The sequence below is a fragment of the Zingiber officinale genome, chromosome 7A (genome assembly GCF_018446385.1).
Source record: "Zingiber officinale cultivar Zhangliang chromosome 7A, Zo_v1.1, whole genome shotgun sequence".
Lineage (NCBI taxonomy): Eukaryota > Viridiplantae > Streptophyta > Magnoliopsida > Zingiberales > Zingiberaceae > Zingiber > Zingiber officinale.
This window is the reverse complement of record NC_055998.1, coordinates 13,409,713-13,429,678: the sequence shown is the minus strand read 5'-3', so window position 1 is coordinate 13,429,678 and position 19,966 is coordinate 13,409,713. Positions and strand designations below refer to the sequence as shown.

Here is a 19,966-nt window from a genome sequence, read left to right as displayed (position 1 = left end):
TATGGTCCCACATATCTGGGACTTAGTTTGCCCTTCTTCCCAAAACGCATTACTCCCTTCATAGGAGCTACTCTGAGGAATACTGAATCCCCAACTGAAAACTCTAAGGGTCTGCGTCGTGTATCAGCATAGCTTTTCTGGCGGCTCTGAGCTGTCTCTATCCTCTGGCGGATCTGCTGTATAGCTGCTGTGGTGTCTGCTACTAGATCTATCTGAAGTTCTAGTTCCTTCTGTTCACCACTCTCATACCAGCAGATTGGAGAACTACACCTCCGCCCATAGAGAGCCTCGTAAGGTGCCATGCCGATAGTGGTCTGATAGCTGTTGTTGTATGCAAATTCTGCTAAGCTCAGATATTTGCACCAACTTCCTTTAAAATCTAGGGCACATGCTCGGAGCATATCTTCGAGTACCCGATTTACTCGCTCTGTTTGACCATCTGTCTGAGGATGGAAGGTTGTGCTAAACTTTAACTTAGTGCCCAAAGCTGACTGTACACACTCCTAGAAGTGTGATGTGAACCTACTGTCTCTGTCTGAAATAATGGTTCGTGGGACTCCATGTAATCTAACGATCTCCTTGAGATACAACTGAGCTAGCTGCTCCATGGAGTAGGATATCCTGATAGCTAAGAAGTGGGCTGATTTAATCAATCTGTCGACTATTACCCAGATGGTATCAAAACCATTCGTGGTTCTGGGTAGTCCCACTATGAAGTCCATGGAAATATCTTTCCACTTCCATTCTGGAATCTGGATAGGCTGCAAAACTCCTCCTGGTCTCTGGTGTTCTGCCTTGACCCTCTGACAGGTCAGACAGGTGCTAACATATCTAGCGATGTCTCTCTTCATCCCAGGCCACCAAAAACGTCTCTTCAGGTCTTGGTACATCTTGGTGGAGCCAGGATGCATCGCATAAGGAGTTCTGTGAGCCTCATCTAAGATCTTCCTGCGTAGTTCCTCCTGATCTGGAACCCAGAGTCTGTCACCGAAATATAATGCCCCACTATCTGATACTCTGAACTCTCCACTTTCTGATTCTGCTAACCCTTGCTTGGTTTGCTGAATTTCAGGATCCTGTTCTTGAGCTGTCTGGATGTCACCAAGCAGGGTAGATGCTAATGTCATAGTAGAGACTTTGGCTTGCCGATGCACTCAGCAGGAAGTGGTTGCCGATACACTCTCCACTGTCTGTACCATTAGCTACCACCCGGGGAAAGCTAATGTGGTTGCCGATGCACTCAGCAGGAAGTCCAGAGGGACTTTGGCTTGCCACCGAGTTTCAGTTACAGACTTGATTCAAGGTTTCTCTGAGTTAGATCTTGAGGAGCAGGGACCGACAGAGCAGGGTATTCTGGTTACCATGGTTGCTCAGTCGTCGATCAGGACGAGGATCCGAGAGGCCCAGGCTGGTGATCAACATTTGCAGTTCATTAGCAGTCAGATAGCTTCTGAGCAGCAGACCGAGTTTACACGCGACGAGGAGGGTATTATATACTTCCGAGACAGATTATGCGTACCTCAGTCTCATCCGGTCTTACAGGAGATACTCCAGGAGGCACACCGCTCTCGATTTACGATCCATCCAGGCGGGACCTGTATGTATCGAGACTTGAGGCGTTCCTATTGGTGGAACGGCATGAAGAAAGACATCACGAATTTCGTAGCTAGATGTCTTGTTTGTCAGCAGGTGAAGGCTGAGCACCAAAGACCTGCAGGATTACTTCAGCGGATTCCTATTCCTGAGTGGAAGTGGGATCACATTATCATGGACTTTGTGGTAGGGTTGCCGAGGACACGATGAGGTCATGACGCGATTTGGGTAATCGTTGATCGATTAACCAAATCCGCGCATTTCTTAGCGATTCGGAGGACTGATCCCTTGGATCGATTGGCAGATCTGTATTGTCGGGAGATCATCAGACTACATGGTGTTCCGTTGAGTATCATCTCGGATAGAGATCCACGGTTCACGTCTCGTTTCTGGCAGAGTCTGCAGCAGGCCTTGGGCACACAGCTACGATTCAGTACAGCTTTCCATCCACAGACAGATGGACAGTCAGAGCGGACCATTCAGACTTTAGAGGATCTGTTGAGGCATGTGTTATGGATTTCGGAGGCAATTGGGAGGACCATCTGCCGTTAGTAGAGTTTGCTTACAACAACAGCTTTCATTCGGCTATCCAGATGGCACCGTTTGAGGCGTTGTATGGTAGGCCTTGTCAGACACCCGTTCTCTGGGATGAGGTTGAAGAGACCCAGATGTTGGGACCTCATAGAGTTCAGCAGGATGTAGAGTTGGTCTGTACTATCAGACGGAGAATGTCAGAGGCGCAGGACCGCCAGAAGAGTTATGCTGATCGGAGATGCAGACCACTAGAGTTCTCTGTTGGCGACCATGTATTTCTGCGAGTTTCACCCACGAAAGGGGTGAAGAGATTTGGCCTCAGAGGTAAGCTAGCTCCGCGGTACATTGGCTCTTTCGAGATCTTGGAGAGGATCAGAGCGGTAGCTTACCGACTGGCACTACCACCGTCCCTGTCAGGCGTTCACGATGTATTCCACGTATCTATGCTGAGAAGATACGTACCTGATCCGGCACATGTGCTGACAGATATCTCAGTTGCAGTTCAGCCTGACATTACTTATGAGGAGATTCCAGTACGGATTCTAAACCGGAAAGATCGTCAGTTGCGGAACAAGACTATCCGGCTGGTTAAAGTCAGATGGCAGCATCATTCGGACGAGGAGGCTACTTGGGAGCTCGAGGATACGATCCGAGCTCGATATCCCCATCTTTTCACTTGAGGTATGTAATCTAATTTACCGTTCAGCATTTATACTTTATATCTGTTGTTAGTACTTGCTGATGGTAGATAACGAAATTTGGGGACCAAATTTTTATTAGTGGGGGATAATGTAAAATACCGAAAATAAGCGAATATTAATAAGGAAATTTTCCAGAATTTTTAGAAATTTTTCGGGAATTTTTCGGAGCTCGTATGGATAAGTTAACGGGGATAAAAACGGAGTCCGGAAAAACCTGTTTAGGCTATTCCATTTAAGTGAGGAAATGTTTATATTTACATTTCCTTTTTCTTTTATTTTTATTTTCTTTATTTTCTTTATTTGTTTTTTTTTCTCTGCCTCGCTGAAAACCCCGTGCCCGAGCACCCTCGCCGTTTCTTCCTTCCCCGCGCGCCCGACGCCCTCCTCCGTGCCCTAACTGCCGGCCTCGGCGGTTTCTTCCTCCCCAAAACCTGAAATCCCTCGGCCACTTCTCCTCTCCTCTGCCTCCCGAATCTTTTCTCCCTCTCTACAGCCGATCTTTTCTCCCTCTCTACAGCCGAGTGACTTTGTGCCCTAGTGAGCCGCGAGCCTCCACTTTTCTCTTCTTCTTTCCATCCCCGACGCGAGTTTTGCTTATGCCCTAGCGCCGACCAAGATTTTTGTTTCACCTCTCTTCCTTTCTTCTGGCAGAGCAAGAGCCGACCGACTGCTCTACCTCCCGATCGTCGGCCATCATCACTCGACTACCACTGTGCTTTGCCGCCGCCGCCCACTCTTGACCCGAGCAACAACCGAAGCTTCTTTTCATCTGCCCTAGCTTCGTGCCCTAGTTTGGGTCCACCTGATTGCCGGTGCCAGACAAGGTGTATCCGACAGAAATCGAGCACCTCAGGTCTGCTAGTTCTGTGCCCTATTTGTCGGCCACCCGTTTTTGGTTTTAACCGGTTACTGTCTACCGGCAGAGAGGAAAAGAGACTAGGGTAAGGCAGGTGGTGTTTTGTTTTCCAAATTTTCGTGCTGGTGGATTAGTTGATCATATTTGTTTCTGCTTTCCAGCAGCAACTCTGCTCTTGGATCCGGCAGCCACCTTCCAGCGACTACCTTTCTCCGGCAGCAACATCCCTGCTGAGAAGTAAGGTAAGGTTTAGGGTTTTTGAGCTTCGTGTATATTGATTTGGTTATGTTGGGAATTGGTAGATTGGATTAGATTTAGATTTTTTTAATCTAATGTTATGATTAGGATTAAAGGAAATTAATCTTAGTTAATCGTTGGATTTAATTAGGAAGGTCGAGATTATGGTTTAGGGTTTTCCCCTAAATTGTTCTTAAGGATTTTTATTTAGCTATTTGGTTCATTTGTAGCTAAATAAAATATATGTTTGATAACACAAGACTCTGATTCGAGATGGTATCTTGACGAGTATCTTGATTACCGGATTTGGACTTTTTTCCTTTTCGATTGGAGGCGGGTACTTTTGACTTATGTCATTTGATATACATAGTAGTGAATTTAACAAGTTGCATTAATTATGTTCTTATTTGTTCCGGTTAATCACTACCCGATACTTGTTACATGATTGATTGATTGCTTGTTTTGCATCTCATATATTCCTTACCTGATGATACATGCTTATAGGGGTAGTGATATACCATGTTTCACCATGTTCAGGACCTAGGTTTTATACCTTCTGTGTACCTTTGATTTGATTTGATTCGTTGACCTATGATGCACTTTTATATATATATATAGATTAGGTCAGGATATTTTGTGGTTAGTGTCATGCACCATTTGCATGATTGCATGCTGTACGATAGTTCACTCCATTATTGTTGAGCACATCGGCAGTTACATGGATCTGCACACACCACCACTCATGGGTTAGTGGTCGATTCAGGCAGAGTGTGTTGCAACAGGGACTCTGTTAGGCACCGTTGGTCCACTCATGGGTAGTGTGACACAACGTGTTATCCGGCAGGGATTCCTCCCCGTCATCGTGTACCGGGAGTTGAGAGCATTGCGCCCCCCCATTTATGATTTGGGGTAGGAGGATAGGTGTACTCCGACAGCATCCCGTCCACTCGGTCACTCATCAGGAGTAGTGACGACAGAGTGCACGGTTGTCACAGCCCTACCCACTCGGCCTCACTATTGTGTGAGATGATCGACTGGCTTTAGGGGTGACCAGGATGCATCATTGGCATCATATGCATGATGCATTTATTGCTTGTGTTTGTGTTTGCTGCATTTATATGCTGCATATTGTTTGGATACCTATGTTTGACATGCATACAGGATTTCCATATCACTCGGATTGTTTGTCCTTATACCTAGGTCCTAGTTAGTACAGTTTCTCTCCTGTTTACTTCAAATGCATTTTTATCTTTCTTATATCAGGAGACTGTACGCATGATTAGTGCTAGGTGTTATTTCCCTACTTTGTATATCAGTTGTACCTGCTGAGTGTTGGACTCACCCCGCCTCCATTGTTGTTATTTTTCAGGTTGATGCTGTCAGGAGAGAGTTCCAGTTGCCAGTCCCCTGCAGACCACGATGACTTATTGATCTTTTGGTTTTCTTCTTTATTAGACTATGTTTTGAACTTGTTATGTTTTGGATTGTTTTACTTATGAATCTTGTATGGATTCTTATCGTTGATGGACTTTGTTGTGGTTTGGATATGTTTTACTCCATGCCTGCCTGGACGGCAGAAGAGGTGAGTTTGTCGGATTTGAGCTTTACGAGTGTAGTGGAGTAGGGTTGATTTCGAGTCAGAGTATTATTCTTCCGTTTACTTGTTATATAAACTACGTGGAATGTCTGTGTATTGTATTTTATTTCTGCTATTATTCCAGTCGTATGTGGCTGAGGTATGTGGATATGTAGAAAGTTTCAGATTGTCCGCCGTACAGGGGAGATGTTGTCGAAATTTCTTCGGACAGGGACTCCTCCGGGGCGTGACAAGAAGTCTACTGATTGACTAATCCTAACTGGTGGTTAGATAAGGAAAAATTCTAAATAGAGGTTAAACAGTAGTAAGAAGTTTACCAAGTGATTAGTCCTAACTGTATATTAGACAATGTTGAGAAGTCTACTGAATGACTAATCTTAACTGAATGTTAGATATATTAAAAGTTTTAGAGGAATAAACTCTAACTCAAGGCTCTAGTCGATAATTTTCCCTACCGATGAGAAATTATAGAATAAGTTTAGTACACGGTAGACACTATATATATTATGCAGTGTGGTCTAGTGAAAAATATCATTGCTATAAGAGAGAAAATAAAGATATCATACTACCATATATATATATTTTTAATCAAACTACCATTCTTTGTAGTCGGCCCGATAGGCTAGTTGGATTTATCATTTTTAAATCAAGGTACCATGTCTCCGGGGTTATAGTGCAGTGAAAAGGGCACTTAGTTATTTCGTAAGCACCCATAATTTGATTCCTAGTTATTACATACTTGTAAGAATCTTTCCTTTAAATGTGACTTACAGGTACTGGGTCTAGTTAATCAATTGAATCAAGGTACCATGTATATTGTTTGAAATAAATGGAGTATTCCATAGTAGCTAATGATATTTGAAGTGTCTAATCTTTTTTAATAGTATTGGCATTTGATCTGTGATCCATCGATGTCTACGAATTTCAGAATATTTCAACATCTGTTTTTTGTCTGAAGGAGAATAAAATTGAACAGCAGTGGGTCTCCTTTTTCTTTTCTCTCTCTTATTTAAAAAAAATATTTCAATTGAGATTAAATATCCTAATTGAAACCTAATTTGTGTCTATGCGACAAACAAAATAGGTTCGGCTTATTATTATGGAGGAGATGTCACAATTGCTTAGGTGGAAAGGAGTGTCAATGGTGATCACTTCTTCCCCCATTGGTCGCACGAGGAATTAATCATCACTGGAGACTCTGAATTAGTGTTTTATTTTGATTTCTTCTTCTTCTTCTTCTTATTTTTTAATTTTTTGGGTTATACTTATCAAACAGTTTCATCCTTAGTCTCATAAATTCATGTGGAGGGGTTGGTGTCGACAAGACCAAGAGATGGTCTCCCGAACTGAGTGCATTTGGCTGTTTGCTCGAAATGCGCCAGTTTCGGCTCTTCCATGATCTGAAAAGATCTTCCACCGGCAGTGGGACTCCATCGAAATGAGCTGAACAAAGCGATATCTTTAATTACCGAAGAAACAATTTTTTAAAGTAGGAAGAAAAGTTCCCTATTAAATAGAATTTTGGTAACCAGGGAGAGAGCACATCTATTCAGTTTCAGATGAAACACATTTATTCAGGCAAACACGACTAGCAGTGTATTTATAATTATATGATAAAAGACGAATACATTCGCATGTATTCGCATCCAACGTTTCCGTTCGTCTGTCCCAATACTATTTTGGAAAAAATATACCATCGTAACTGAGAAGCCAAATGACAGATAAAGTGAATTTACATAGATTGCATGACAAATAGCGACTGTGTCTTTTCAGTCGTCTCCGGCTCTATCTTTGTTAATCTCATCGAGAATAACAATGAGCGAAGCAATGAAGGCGTAGTCCACGTTTGGATACACCGTCACGCCAAATGTATCCTTCCCCAAAATCACATTCTTCACTGTATATTTACGGTTCATCTACGATTCACAGTATGTTGAAGCATCAACGAACAAAAATCTAAGAAATTAATTGGAATCAGGTCGAATGTTCTTACTTGGGCGATAATACTATCGGAGTTTCCGAGGCACACAGTGCATGATCTCTCAAAGTAGCTCCCCTTGATCTTGAAATCGCATTCGTCCTCGTTGGGGTTGCTTGCCATGATCACGTCCAGCTCTGTTTTTAGTTGAAACAACTTTGACTTCTTTACGCTAAATAACAAATTTTCAGGATTTGTGCCCTCGCCTCTGAACACTTGCCATCTTCTGTGCATGCTGAACATCTAAAAATAATACACGAGCTATTCACCAAGTAGTAATTCGGAGCAAACGGCACCAACGTAAGAGATCCTAATTCGAATCATGTGACAAACTGTGCGGAGCAGGATAGAAATACTGAAAAAAAATTGTGTCAAAATTTAGACGAAATCAGTCGGATCCTACAGCAAAAGGAAACTTGAGGCGATTCCCAGCAGAGGCCCCTTTAGCTCATCAAGATGCACATTTGAAGGGGGAAAAATCAAACTAAGGGCCTAGTTGTCGAGATGTGTTATGTGTATCAAGATAGATTTGCAATTTTATAGATTTTTGCAGGATAAATAGATAAAAATGTAAAATAGGGTAAGAATTTGTGCCTTTTGTTGCATGGTGAGGACAGGATTGTTGGCGGCGTCAACGAGGACGGCGCGGTCGCGGAGGCTGAAGACGACGCCCTTCACCTTGAGCACCACGTTGCCGTTGATGTCCGTCACTGCGAAGTCGCTGTCCGACAGGCTGAGCGCCTTCTTCGTGACGGTTAGATCGACGACGTAGGGAGCGCAGAACTGCTGCCCAACCACCACCACCGGCCCGCACACGGACCCTGCCGCCGCCGGAACCGGCATCGCCATAGGAATCGCCGCCATCCAGGTTAATGTAACGCAGGCGATCTGAACGAGAACAGTATATCTTTGTATTGGGCTCCGATACTGCGTCGACCAAAAGTTTTATTTTAGCCCTGAATTTCCGTTTTTTTATTTCTTTGAAGTAGAAATAAAATACCCTCTAATTTTAATACTGTTTTAACGATTTAATTATTTAAATATAAAGATATTGAGTTTTATTCTATGGAGCCTTTTCATATCATTGTGTTTTTATGTTCGAGATAGTCAACACAAAATAATATATGATTAAATTATATGATAGTATAATAAGAAGATAAGGAAGTACTTTTGTTCATAACTACTAGAGTAATAAATTTTAAAAAAAAAAAAAATTGTTTGGGAAGAAGTGGTGATAAAGCTGAAGTGGTGATAAAGCTAAATTACTTTTAAGAAGAATAAAGTTAATTGAACATTTTAACACACGAATAAAAATTAAATTATTATTAAATCCTTTTAAAACTTCCATCAAGAATATACTCATCAATTTCTCTTCAATATCCTTAAAATCTAGAGTAAATCATCTATTTTATTAAATTTAGATAATTATTTTTCACTACACACTACATCAATTATCCTAAAATTTATATTATTTTTATTTATTTATTATTTTCTTCTCACTTTTATTTTTTTATTTTTTTTCTTTCTCCTTATATAATATCTACTTTTCATATTCCTTTTATTTTTCAACCTCCCAAATTAAATTATATTTTAAATTTTTAAAGAATGAATTTTAATTCCTAAATTTAAAAAAATACTATTAATAAAATCTAAATTTAGTAAATGAAAAGGGTAACTGAATTTTGTGTTTAAGAAAATTGATATAGATATTCTAAGTTGACCTGCTAGTGGAATGAGGATGAATAGTAATTTTTTGTCATTGTGAATATATATATATATATATATATATATATATATAAAAAGAAGATTTATTTGTATATTGTGAATTATAAAGAATAAAAATTAGTATTCCAAATTATAAATAAATACGTAAGGATGATAGAAAAATTGGGTCGAAGAATCTCAACCCAAAACCCTAAAGTTTGCTCAATTTTTAAAAAATTATAAATATAATAATTAGTATTGTGGAAGCGTATCAAAATCTCTAGTTTACCGTTGATTTTAGTTTTTAATTTTAAATTTGATCATATTAATTTATGACTTATTTAATTGATGACATTAAATATTTTTAATTATATTTATGATCTAAAATTCTAATAACGAAGAAAGAATAAAAATTTTCTATTTTATTTTTATGAAAAAAAAAGAAAAATTCCTGCAAATACATCATAATTGAGGATTAAACAGTGGGTACTAGGTGACAATCTGGATGTCCTACTACAGAACCATAACCCCAAGAACTTCTTTTTATAAACAAGTTATTTACAAAGTAGGTATTGGAGAACAGGGCCAACTTAAGCCTCGTTGAGGCCCTAGGCGAAAAAAAAAATTAGGGTTTAATTTTGTTTTTAAAAAAATCTCTCACCCTTTTTCATTCGGAACAATGCATTTTTTAGTAAACATATTTATATTCAAATAATAATAATAATAATAATAATATATAAGTTCCTACTAATTTATCAAAATAAAAATGTTTAAAATTAAAAGAATAAAAATTTGATTTATATCTTGCAATTTCAATATAATAATACTTTGACATTTGATTCTTATCTGTATAAATATAATAAACATTCTTTTAGATACATTTTTAAAAACAAGAGGAAAAAAATAATAGTAATTTAATCAGTATATAATCATTTTTTAATAAAGAACCTCTCAATACATTTCAAAGTTAAATCAATTTTTAAAAAATAATAATAATTATCACTTTTCCCCTTCCCTTTCCTAAATTACCATCTTGTTCATTTTTTTTGGAGTAATCTTGCATTCTCTATTAAAGGAAATCCTACTACTAAATCTTTGCATTTTTTGATTTCTTTATCCAGCAATAATTAATGATGATTCCCTTCTAGCAAAAATTGTTTAATGTGTTGATTAAGTCATCAATTTGATAAAAAAAAAAATTCCCATTATAGAATATCAAATTTAATCATTCACTGGAAAAACAATGAGGTGTTGTGCTTAAGCTTCAAGGAAATAAAACAAAACAATAATTTTTCTCTAAAAAAATTTGAAAGAAGATTTTTTTTACCAAAAATATAGTTATTGTCCATCACAATTTCACTCCCTTGTCACTTCTTCAAATTGGTTTCAAGTTGGAAAAGGGCCAAAAGAAAGAGACGAAAGTAACAAGAGAAATCTAATGAAAATGTAGGATTTCTATAGATAAGAGGGATAAAAAGAAATGTAGGAATTTGATAAATCCATTGAAATATAACAAAATCTATGAAAAATTCATCAATAAGATCATGCAACATGCAAATCCAAAAATATCTATGAAATCCAATGAGATCATATTGTAAATCTTTTATATATATATATATATATATATAATATTAAAAATGGGCCCCAATAAAATTAAAGTTCTAGGCATAAATTTTAATAGCCTATCTAAAGTCGGTCCTGATGGAGACTTTGATGAACAAGTGGTTTATTATAAGATTTGACATGCAATTTGAGAATAATATATAGTCAACGTGATGCAGACCGTTAATAATGCAATGATGCAGACCGTTAATAATGCAATAGTTCCAACAAGATAAGCAAGTGGCGTGCGAATTGCGAAGTGTTCAAAACCGACGGCCAATGACAAGATGTTACTTGTCCAAGCAAATGATTCAGAGTATCCAGTTTGATCGAGTCCTCATTCATTATAAATTTCCTACTTGATCCAGATGAAACTCGGTCAAAGTACACAAGTTCTATAGGTATAAACAATTTACTTACACCCGATTAGCACATCGTCTTAAGAACACGTCTTGTGCAGTTAAATTCTGTTATTTTGGCATCATGTTGAATAGTTTGCTGGAAACTTTTGGTTGTGGTTATGAAGAGGCAGAAATTATATTACCACTATCAATTTGTAATACCGAAAGCAGTTTCGTTGCTTGCATAGGAGTGTACAACTTCATCATAGATATAGTCTACTGCCTCTGTTTAGGGAAGGGACGATGACAATAAAAATAAAGCATAGATCTTACTCCATGAGAAAGTCCTAATTTCAATAGATTGGCGGATTAAGAGCAGAAGGAAGTTGACAATAAACCGGAGTAAACTGGAGGCATCAGCATTGGTGCAACGGTATTCATCTCATTCATACATTCAACCTAAGTGTAACAGTTTCTCCATCCACAACTACTCTTTTTCATCCTGACCGCCCATCCAAGCCCATCTTTTTTCAAGCACTTTTCTATCGCAAATCTTCATTCTTCTGAAGACGTCTATATTCTATATCAAATCAAATCCCGCAAATGTGTATAACACGAGACAGCATTTGTTATAGTTTCTTCGCGTAACACAAGACATCAAGCAAAGCTTTCAGAGTTTGCAAGGGAAGAATATGCATATGGTGGATATCGTTAATCTTCAATAATGTTAATATGAATCTCACGGCTAAGATGGGGCATGGGCATGGGCATTGGCAAAGAAAGCCGCACAAGGGTGGTAGCAGAGATGTTAAGAACTGTTATCTGCATGAACTCAAACTGTAGAGACAAATTCAGTCTGAAATGCTATCTGTGAGCAGGCTGGCATTAGTGGACTAGCTTTTTTATCTTCTTGATCCAATAAACCTTTCAACAGGAAGTCATGATTGAGCCCACCACATCTTGGGAGGTGGATATGTGAATATAAGATTGTTATATCCCATAACATGCTGCCTATGATATTTAAAAACCATCTGAGTTGCAGCAACTCATCCGCATTTATCTGATTTTACAAGAGCTTACATTACATTTTGTAGATGGTTTTAAGATTGGTGTTATTGTTTTGAATCACTCGACGAACATGAATGCATGTGTATCCATATCTACTAATGACCTTGTGTTGTGTATCTTCTTAGCCAGGCAGAAGTCATTGTTTCAAAGACAGAAAAAAAACTCAAAAGCATGATATCGTGTCAACCTCCTGCTTTAGCAAATATACTTTCTTAACACTTAAGGGCCACTTCAACTGCATTCAATGATTCTTAGCAATTCTTGTTAGTCAAATTGCAATTCCTGTTGGAATGGTTGTACGTGCATCCCATGTAGCTACTTGTAGCTATTAAGTTAAGAAGTCATATTCCAGATTAAAAAAGATATGTTTTACAACAAAAAAAGCAAAGCTATATGGAATATAATGTATTGACAAGTAAAACCCATTTTACCTTAATTGTTTGGGCTTGTCGACAGAACCAGTTATTAGTCATGACTTGTGATTTCTGCTACTTCTCTGATCTCTCTATCGAAGAGAGAAATCAGCTCCAATGATTCTTAAAAAGTGTGGATAAATCGGGTTATAGCTCTGACTTTTCATCGTGAAACATTTTATGGTTCTGATGAAAAGGCATCAAAGAATGCCGCAATTCCAATAGTTTATCTTCTCTATTAAAATGCCAAGTTTGATAATAGATTGTCTTTTGGGAGCTTGGATTACCAATGTTTCCATGGTGAATGTTCCTTCTCAGAGACTATTGTAAAAGCTTGGCACTTTGGCAGTTCATTATCAGAGACTGAATCTCAACGTTCTACTATATTTGCTGTTGGAATGGAATACCATGGCGACGGCAAGGCACATTATACATCCTTATACCAAAGTTCCCTAAAGGCACAATATACTGTCAACAGATATTCAGTATATTCTGCAATATGCTGCTTCATTATTTATGATAAGTGCCCTAAAGTTCTTTATACCAAAGATTTTTTTTACTCTAATTTTAAAAGTAGAATACACATTTGCCATTCTTACATCAGCTTTCAAAAATACCCGCCTGTTGAATTTGCACATTTTACATTTATCAGTCACAACCTTTCTGCATTCTCCTTAGGCGCAGTATACAGAGGATTCGAGCTAAGCTGTTTCTGACCAGGGAATGGCCATGTCACTAATCGTCATTGTATTAGTGGCCGGTGAGAAAAAAGAAGTTACTAGATTCAGTTGATTCAATGGTTCGAATTTAAGATTTTTCTATGTCATTGAGATAGCAGAGTCTGAAAAAGCAGGCACATAAGAACCATTGATGGCTGACTTGGACTGTCTGAAAACACAATAGAATTATGCAGCAAACATTATTCTAATATATATAGAAAATGTACATGGGTTGGTACTTTATGCTCGTACAATTTTGGGACTTCCCTCGGCTTCCCTTCCCCCTCCCTAACTTTCCAGTTTCCTTCCAGTAGACTGGGCCACAATGTCTTCAAGACCTAAACCAAGCACAGCTCAGTAATGGCGATATCATTTTGCTAGACTCGAATTTAAGCTTTAAAGGCCTACTAAACACATTTGGTCTGTCTGTGAGTTGAGCGACAGTTCCAGGTAGCTTTGATGTCAACTATCAATTAAAAATCAAATCCCATAGCAAACTTAAATGGAAAATCAATAATCAACCCCTTCGTAGAAAAAAAAAACAATTCAAGTGAAAACAGAAAAGAAACGAAGCCACCAACGGAAGCAAAAGATGGAGGAAAAAACGCCATGTTCGTAAGAAGTGAAGTTCCTTATACTGAAAAGGATATGCTGTGAGAACAGCCAACTTATCATATATATTAGCACTAAGAACGTAGCAATAACATCATTTAAATAGTGAATCGATACATACCCATCTTTAACTTGTACAGTATTAAGAACCCATGAAACTCAGGATAGATAGCGCAATAGACAAACAGGCTTTTTGAGAAACCTTTCACAAGTCCACCCATGGCGCTATCCCTCCTGAGCTTCAAAGATTCTTGCATACTTTTGCCTGCTCACGTGGTAACAGTTACTTTGGAGACAATCGTGGGGGATTTAGAAAATACAAGGAGAAACTACTTGAGAAGGGAGAGGAGGACATGTGGGTGAACAAATCAAATGGCCTTGGCAGTGTATTTATAGTTGGATGCCTTGAGTGGCTACTAGGCTGTGGGGGTGTGGAATCGGAGGGGCCAAGCGAAGACGAGACTCAAATCTCAATCTTTGGTGGATGTAAACCTTGGCCTTAGCATATAAAACTATATCCTAGATTTATTAGGGAGAGGAAAGGCGCAGATAAGAGGAAGTGAGGAGGTCCTTGTCCTCTTCCTTTTATTTTTTCTATTAATTATACTGGTGATTACTGCTGCAGTCGTCGTCCTGACCACGTTAACTCCCTTCCCTATGCAAGTCGCTACCGCCACACAAGCTACTCGAAAAAGGCTCGCGCTTTTCAACTCCCATCTTTTCGCCGCTCCCTTCTCAAATGAACACTGCACAACTCTAGGCGTTTTGACCAGATATCTGAAGTGTACGGATCGCATGTTGAAACTTGGAGCTGGGCTTCCAGTAGGACTCAAACCCCGACCGATGGTTAATTGTTTAATACGTCTGCATTGGGATGCTGTTTATCTCCTTCATTATCTTTGCCCATTCCTGTGTTTCATGGAATTTTTGGATCAGTATATCTTATGGCTCTCCTATTTTGAACAAGTGAAGCATATTAGAGGAGGATGCATGTAATGGTTTCTTCCCTTCCCTTGAACCACGGAATTGCTTTGCTTCCGAGAGTGGTCACTGATCAGTGGATTTCTTTACAATATAAAACACCTATCCATCTGTCGAGTAAGAGTCCTCGAATGAAAAATCAGATATATATTTATGTAACTCATGCTTTGGTCCTTGTGAAAAGGATTTCCCTTGGGACTTGCTTCGGCTCCATTTTCCCTTTTCCCATGGCGCTCTTCTGGCTCTGACTCTACTTTCTACTCATCCTTCGCCCTCTCCAAGGAGGACTAGGACTACCCTAACCTGATGCAGATTAACCCTTCAACTCTCCACCTCTCTCTGCTGCTGCAGCAGCTGCTCTAGTCCTCTGCTCTGACTAATACTGCCAACCTAACTAAATGCGTGCTTCCTTCTCTTCTCCTGCCATAATTTACGGGCGCGATTCTGGCAGAACTTTTTCATTATTGTGGGGCACTACTCTCGTCGTCAGGTTAATGTAGCAGCTGCAGATATCTATAACATCGATGTGATGACGCTCGCTTTTGGCGAGCTTCTTGCATGTGCTTCTGAGACTTGGACCGGTAGGACTGCCTACCCGAGAAAGCCCCCTGAATGGATTGATGCTTATAGTCCAAACCCATTTTCCCTTTCCTAGCCTACTGCCAATTCTCGAGCAAAAAAATAAAGATAAAAAATGCAACATAATTAATTGATGTATTAAAAGTACAATTTTCTTTTTCATTTTTTTTTACCGAACTAATTCACAGTAAGCAGCTTATATCCTATTGGCTCCTATAAAATGGCCATGTTCTTTATTAACTGCATGATTACCTTTTTCTCACGTTAAATCTTACGGCCCGAATCTTTTGTGCACATTGCACGTCAGTTCTTCATTTATTCTAAAAGAGGACGCTAAACAAAAAACAAGCAAAGAAACTAACCGTGTGCTACACTCAAATAGAAATTTTATTTACTCTCTGACCTGCTGGCTCTGTCCTCCACCGTGACCAGCCTCTGCGCGAGTAATAGACTAGCAAACACAGAATCTTACTACTTATTTACCTGATTTAGATTTACTTCATGGTAAGTCTTCTCAGGCGCAATGACGCATTTATGAGCGACGGATGTAATGTGAAGTGTTTACAGATGTGATGCATTGATGCTGACTTCCAGACTGGAAGGGGTTTAGAATCAGGTACGGCTCGCAGTTAATGGACTTTAATAAAAACTTCAGATTCGACTTAACCCCATCTGTCATAAACTATTCGGCTCGTATGAGTTTATTGAGGTTTAATTGGTTGATAAAGGGTACAAGAGCACTGAAAACCCAAGCCCAATTTGTTTTAGTTGGGCCCGAGGCACACACACTTTGGGTTAGGTCCATACAGATCTTCAATTCCACACAAGAAACAATCTAAACAAATTGTCTCATTCTTGAAATCAATAATATTGAAATATTTTATTTAATCACAAATATTTTCTTATTAAGTTAGATATATTTGTTAAGATTTTATTTAGACATAATCGTTTATCTTTATTATCATATATATATAGTAAGATTTAAATATACATAACTAATTAAAATCTTATCTATGAATATTATATCTTTTAATATGATATGATTATTTTATCATTTCTTTTAATATGATATAATTATTTTGTCATAATTTATTATAATATTAAGGATTAACTCAATGATAATAATGAGTCTCTGTAAATAATGATACAATGATCTTTAAGGTTTCTAAATATCTATAAGAGGTTTATAGTGCTTAGAAGGCTTTAAAACATTAAACATCAAAAGGAATGTTAAGCGCTCTTCAAATATCAATGGCTGGAGGTAATAATCGATTTATTTTTTCACATTTAGTTATCATCTAAATAATCATGATCTATTATTTTTAACCGTTGTTATCAGAGCAACTTGTATTTTCATCATGATATAATTATCAATTAAATAAATTTTTTTAATACAATTTTTTAATTTATATTTTTTTTAAAAAAAATCAGAATTTAGAATTTGAAAATTTCGCATGTACGAATTCAGATTAAAAAAATTATTATATATATATATAATAAATTTACATGTAATATATTAGGAATGATATGCATGTATGAAATTTAGAATTTAGAAAAATTATCCTTCCAAAATTATGAATATTGATTTTCTTAGTATAAATTTATATGTGATATATTTTCTTGTTATACTTGAGATTTGATGTTACATTTGAAAATTTTGCATATAAATTAAGTATAAAATTTTGGCTAATGAAAATTCATTATTTGAATAATGAAGTTTAAATAGCAATTATAAGATGACATAAGAAGACATGATCTAAGAGAATTATTTATAGACAAGTCTTGTTGATGCTCCTGCCTTAAGCTAAGGGTTGGGCCACTAGTATGCTTGGTAACATTGCTCAATCAAAGGAGGCTAATTTTTAAAGAGATTTTACCCTACCAATCTTTCCTGCAACCACTGTTGGAAAGTATTGATTGTGTTATTAAATAATTACTATATAAATATTTTTTTTAAAAAAAAGTTAAGTGAACCGTATAATTTTAAATAATTAAAATTTAGTCACACCATTCTTAATTATTTAAAATTATACATTAAGTGGATTAGGATTTGATATAAATTCTAATTAATTATATAAAAATTTTAACCCACAAGGATCTTTCTTGTATTTATATGATTAACTAGAATAAAATATCAAATTATATTTTCTTGATTTACCCAAGGCTGATTTTTTTTATTCTTACAATATAATTTTAGGGTTATTCTTCATCGACTAATTTCAATATATTTAATCATAATTTTAGGATTTTTTGATACTTAGATAATAATTTTAGAGATATTTTGATATTTAAATGATAATTTTAGGGATATTTTGATACTTAGATGATGGTTTATGGTTATTTTTATTCTTAGTTGATAATTTTAGGGTTATTTTGTTCCTTAGGTGATTGTTTTAGGGTTGTTTTAATGTGATTAATTAATTTCATTGAAAGTTATTATCAAACTTATTTATAAGACTTATTTATTAAATAATATGATTTTTTATATGTTTAACCAGGTTTTATAAATATGGATAAAAGTTGGATAATGATTGAGAATCGGATTAACCCTAAATATATTGATGGGCTAAATCAATTTTTAAAGATGGTAGAGAATTATATGATAAATTTGAATTTATCCAAAATTTGTTATCTATGTCAAAGGTATGCCAATTTGTTTAAATATGAGTTAAATTATGTTTGAAGACATCTTTATAGATAGGGATTTGACAAATTATACAAAGTCTAGAACTTTCATGGAGAAGCTGCTACACCATCTATTAATATAAATATTGTTAATAAAGAGAAACATGATTGTGATTTTGAAGAAGATGATTTTCAAGACATGTTGACTGATTTAAGAAATGCAGAAAATATCAACATCAGTAGGTCTCAATTAGATGATATTAATGAAAACATGAATGTAGATGATATTAGCGAAAGTTATACCTCAATATTTGAAGAAGTACAAAAAGAGTTGTATCACACTTGTACTAATTTTTCTATATTCAGTTTCTTGTCAAGTTAATGCATGTGAAGGTGTTAAATGGCTGGAGCAATAAATCTTTTGATATGTTACTTTAGTTATTGTAAGAGGTATTTTCCAAACCGAATGCGATTCCAAACTCTCATTATAAAGTAAAAAAGTCGTTAAAAAAATTAGGATTGACATATGAGAAGTTACATGTATGTAAGAATGATTGTCTATTATTTTAGGATGAACACGAGAATAAGGAACCATGTCCAGTGTGCAAGGAGTCTAGATACAAGTATGATGGGATAAATTAGAAAAAGAATGCTCATAAAATTCTTCGATATTTTCCTTTGAAGCCCAAACTTAAATGGTTGTTTATTGCAAAACATACAACAAAAGATATAAGATGACATAAAGCAAAATAAGTTGAAACAGATGAAGTATTAAGGCACCCAACAAATAGTAAATCATAGAAAAAATTTGACATGTCACATGAAATATTTGCTAGTAATCCATAAAATATTTGCTTAGGGTTGGCTGCTGATAGTTTTAATTTGTTTGGAAATATGTCAAATGCTTATAGTATGTGGCCTGTTATACTTGTGAATTATAATTTGTCACCATGGAAAATGATGAAGCCATCATACTTGATTATGTCTCTTTTAATTCCTGGTCCTAAATTACCTAGGAAAGAGATAGATGTATAATTATGACCTTTGATCAACGAACTGAAGGAGCTATGTGATGATGGGGTGGAAGCATATGATACATCGATTGAATAAGTATTTCAATTACATGCTGTTGTGATGTGAACCATTCATGAATTTCCAGCATATGGAATGGTATCTGGATGATGCACAAAGGGTTATAAAACATGTCTAGTATGTCTTGATGAAACTAAATCTTTAAAGATTACGGAGTAAAATATACTACACATGCCACCATCGATTCTTAAATGTACAACACCCATAGCATAGAAATAAGAATTTTAATGGAAAGGTTGAACAACAAGGACCACCATGAAGATTTAGTGGTTATGAGATTTTAGCACAGTTAGATGCATTACCCTAGGTGGCATTCAGTAAGCATCCTACTAAGTAAAAAGTGACAATGATCTTTCGATGATACAAATTAGGTAAAGAAGTCTATATTTTTTGAGTTAAAGTATTGGATAGATTTAAAGTTGAGAGACAATTAGATGTGATGCACATTGGAAAAAATATTTATGACACTTTAGTTGGCATATTATTTAATATAGATGAAAAGTCAAAGGATACATTTAAAGCAAGGTTAGATTTGTAAGATATAGCGATTAGAAGTGAATTGCATTTTAAAAAAAAGTAGGAGACAAATTTAGTAATGTTGGGTCACTTCGGAGCTAGAGCGGGGGAGGGGGGTTGAATAGCTTCTGGCGCTTTGTCGATGATGATGTACAGCGGATAAACTCGACGCAAGGCTCCCCAATGCTAACAAGATAGATTTACTTGGTATCCACCTC

At 36.8% G+C, this 19,966-nt stretch overlaps 1 protein-coding gene and 2 long non-coding RNA genes across 3 annotated transcripts; 1 reads left to right on the top strand and 2 right to left on the bottom strand.

Annotated features, from left to right (window-relative positions):
- The first annotated feature begins 3,141 nt into the window (after positions 1–3,141).
- On the top strand, positions 3,142–5,341 carry LOC121999930. The gene is made up of 3 exons (XR_006116845.1): positions 3,142–3,769; positions 3,846–3,926; positions 5,291–5,341. It is a non-coding gene; the product is annotated as an uncharacterized LOC121999930 (long non-coding RNA).
- Positions 5,342–7,087: 1,746 nt separating this feature from the next.
- Positions 7,088–8,468, bottom strand: LOC122000996 (protein LURP-one-related 15-like). The gene is made up of 3 exons (XM_042555531.1): positions 8,091–8,468; positions 7,512–7,739; positions 7,088–7,434 (listed from the first exon to the last, which is right to left on the bottom strand). The coding sequence occupies exons 1-3, from the start codon at positions 8,358–8,360 to the stop codon at positions 7,288–7,290; spliced, it is 645 nt and encodes a 214-aa protein (XP_042411465.1). The 5' UTR covers positions 8,361–8,468; the 3' UTR covers positions 7,088–7,287.
- A 5,061-nt stretch (positions 8,469–13,529) lies between these two features.
- LOC121999929 lies at positions 13,530–14,390 on the bottom strand. The gene is made up of 2 exons (XR_006116844.1): positions 14,077–14,390; positions 13,530–13,681 (listed from the first exon to the last, which is right to left on the bottom strand). It is a non-coding gene; the product is annotated as an uncharacterized LOC121999929 (long non-coding RNA).
- Between the last annotated feature and the right edge of the window lie 5,576 nt (positions 14,391–19,966).

Bases quoted from the DNA above. Each gene is read 5' to 3' on its own strand.
- LOC122000996 (XM_042555531.1), bottom strand. From the start codon at position 8,360: ATGGCGGCGATTCCTATGGCGATGCCGGTTCCGGCGGCGGCAGGGTCC. The intron at 7,740-8,090 runs GCACAAATTCTT...TATTATTTTTAG, and splicing joins TCCTCACCATGCAACAAAAG to ATGTTCAGCATGCACAGAAG. The intron at 7,435-7,511 runs GTAAGAACATTC...TGTGAATCGTAG, and splicing joins CCGATAGTATTATCGCCCAA to ATGAACCGTAAATATACAGT.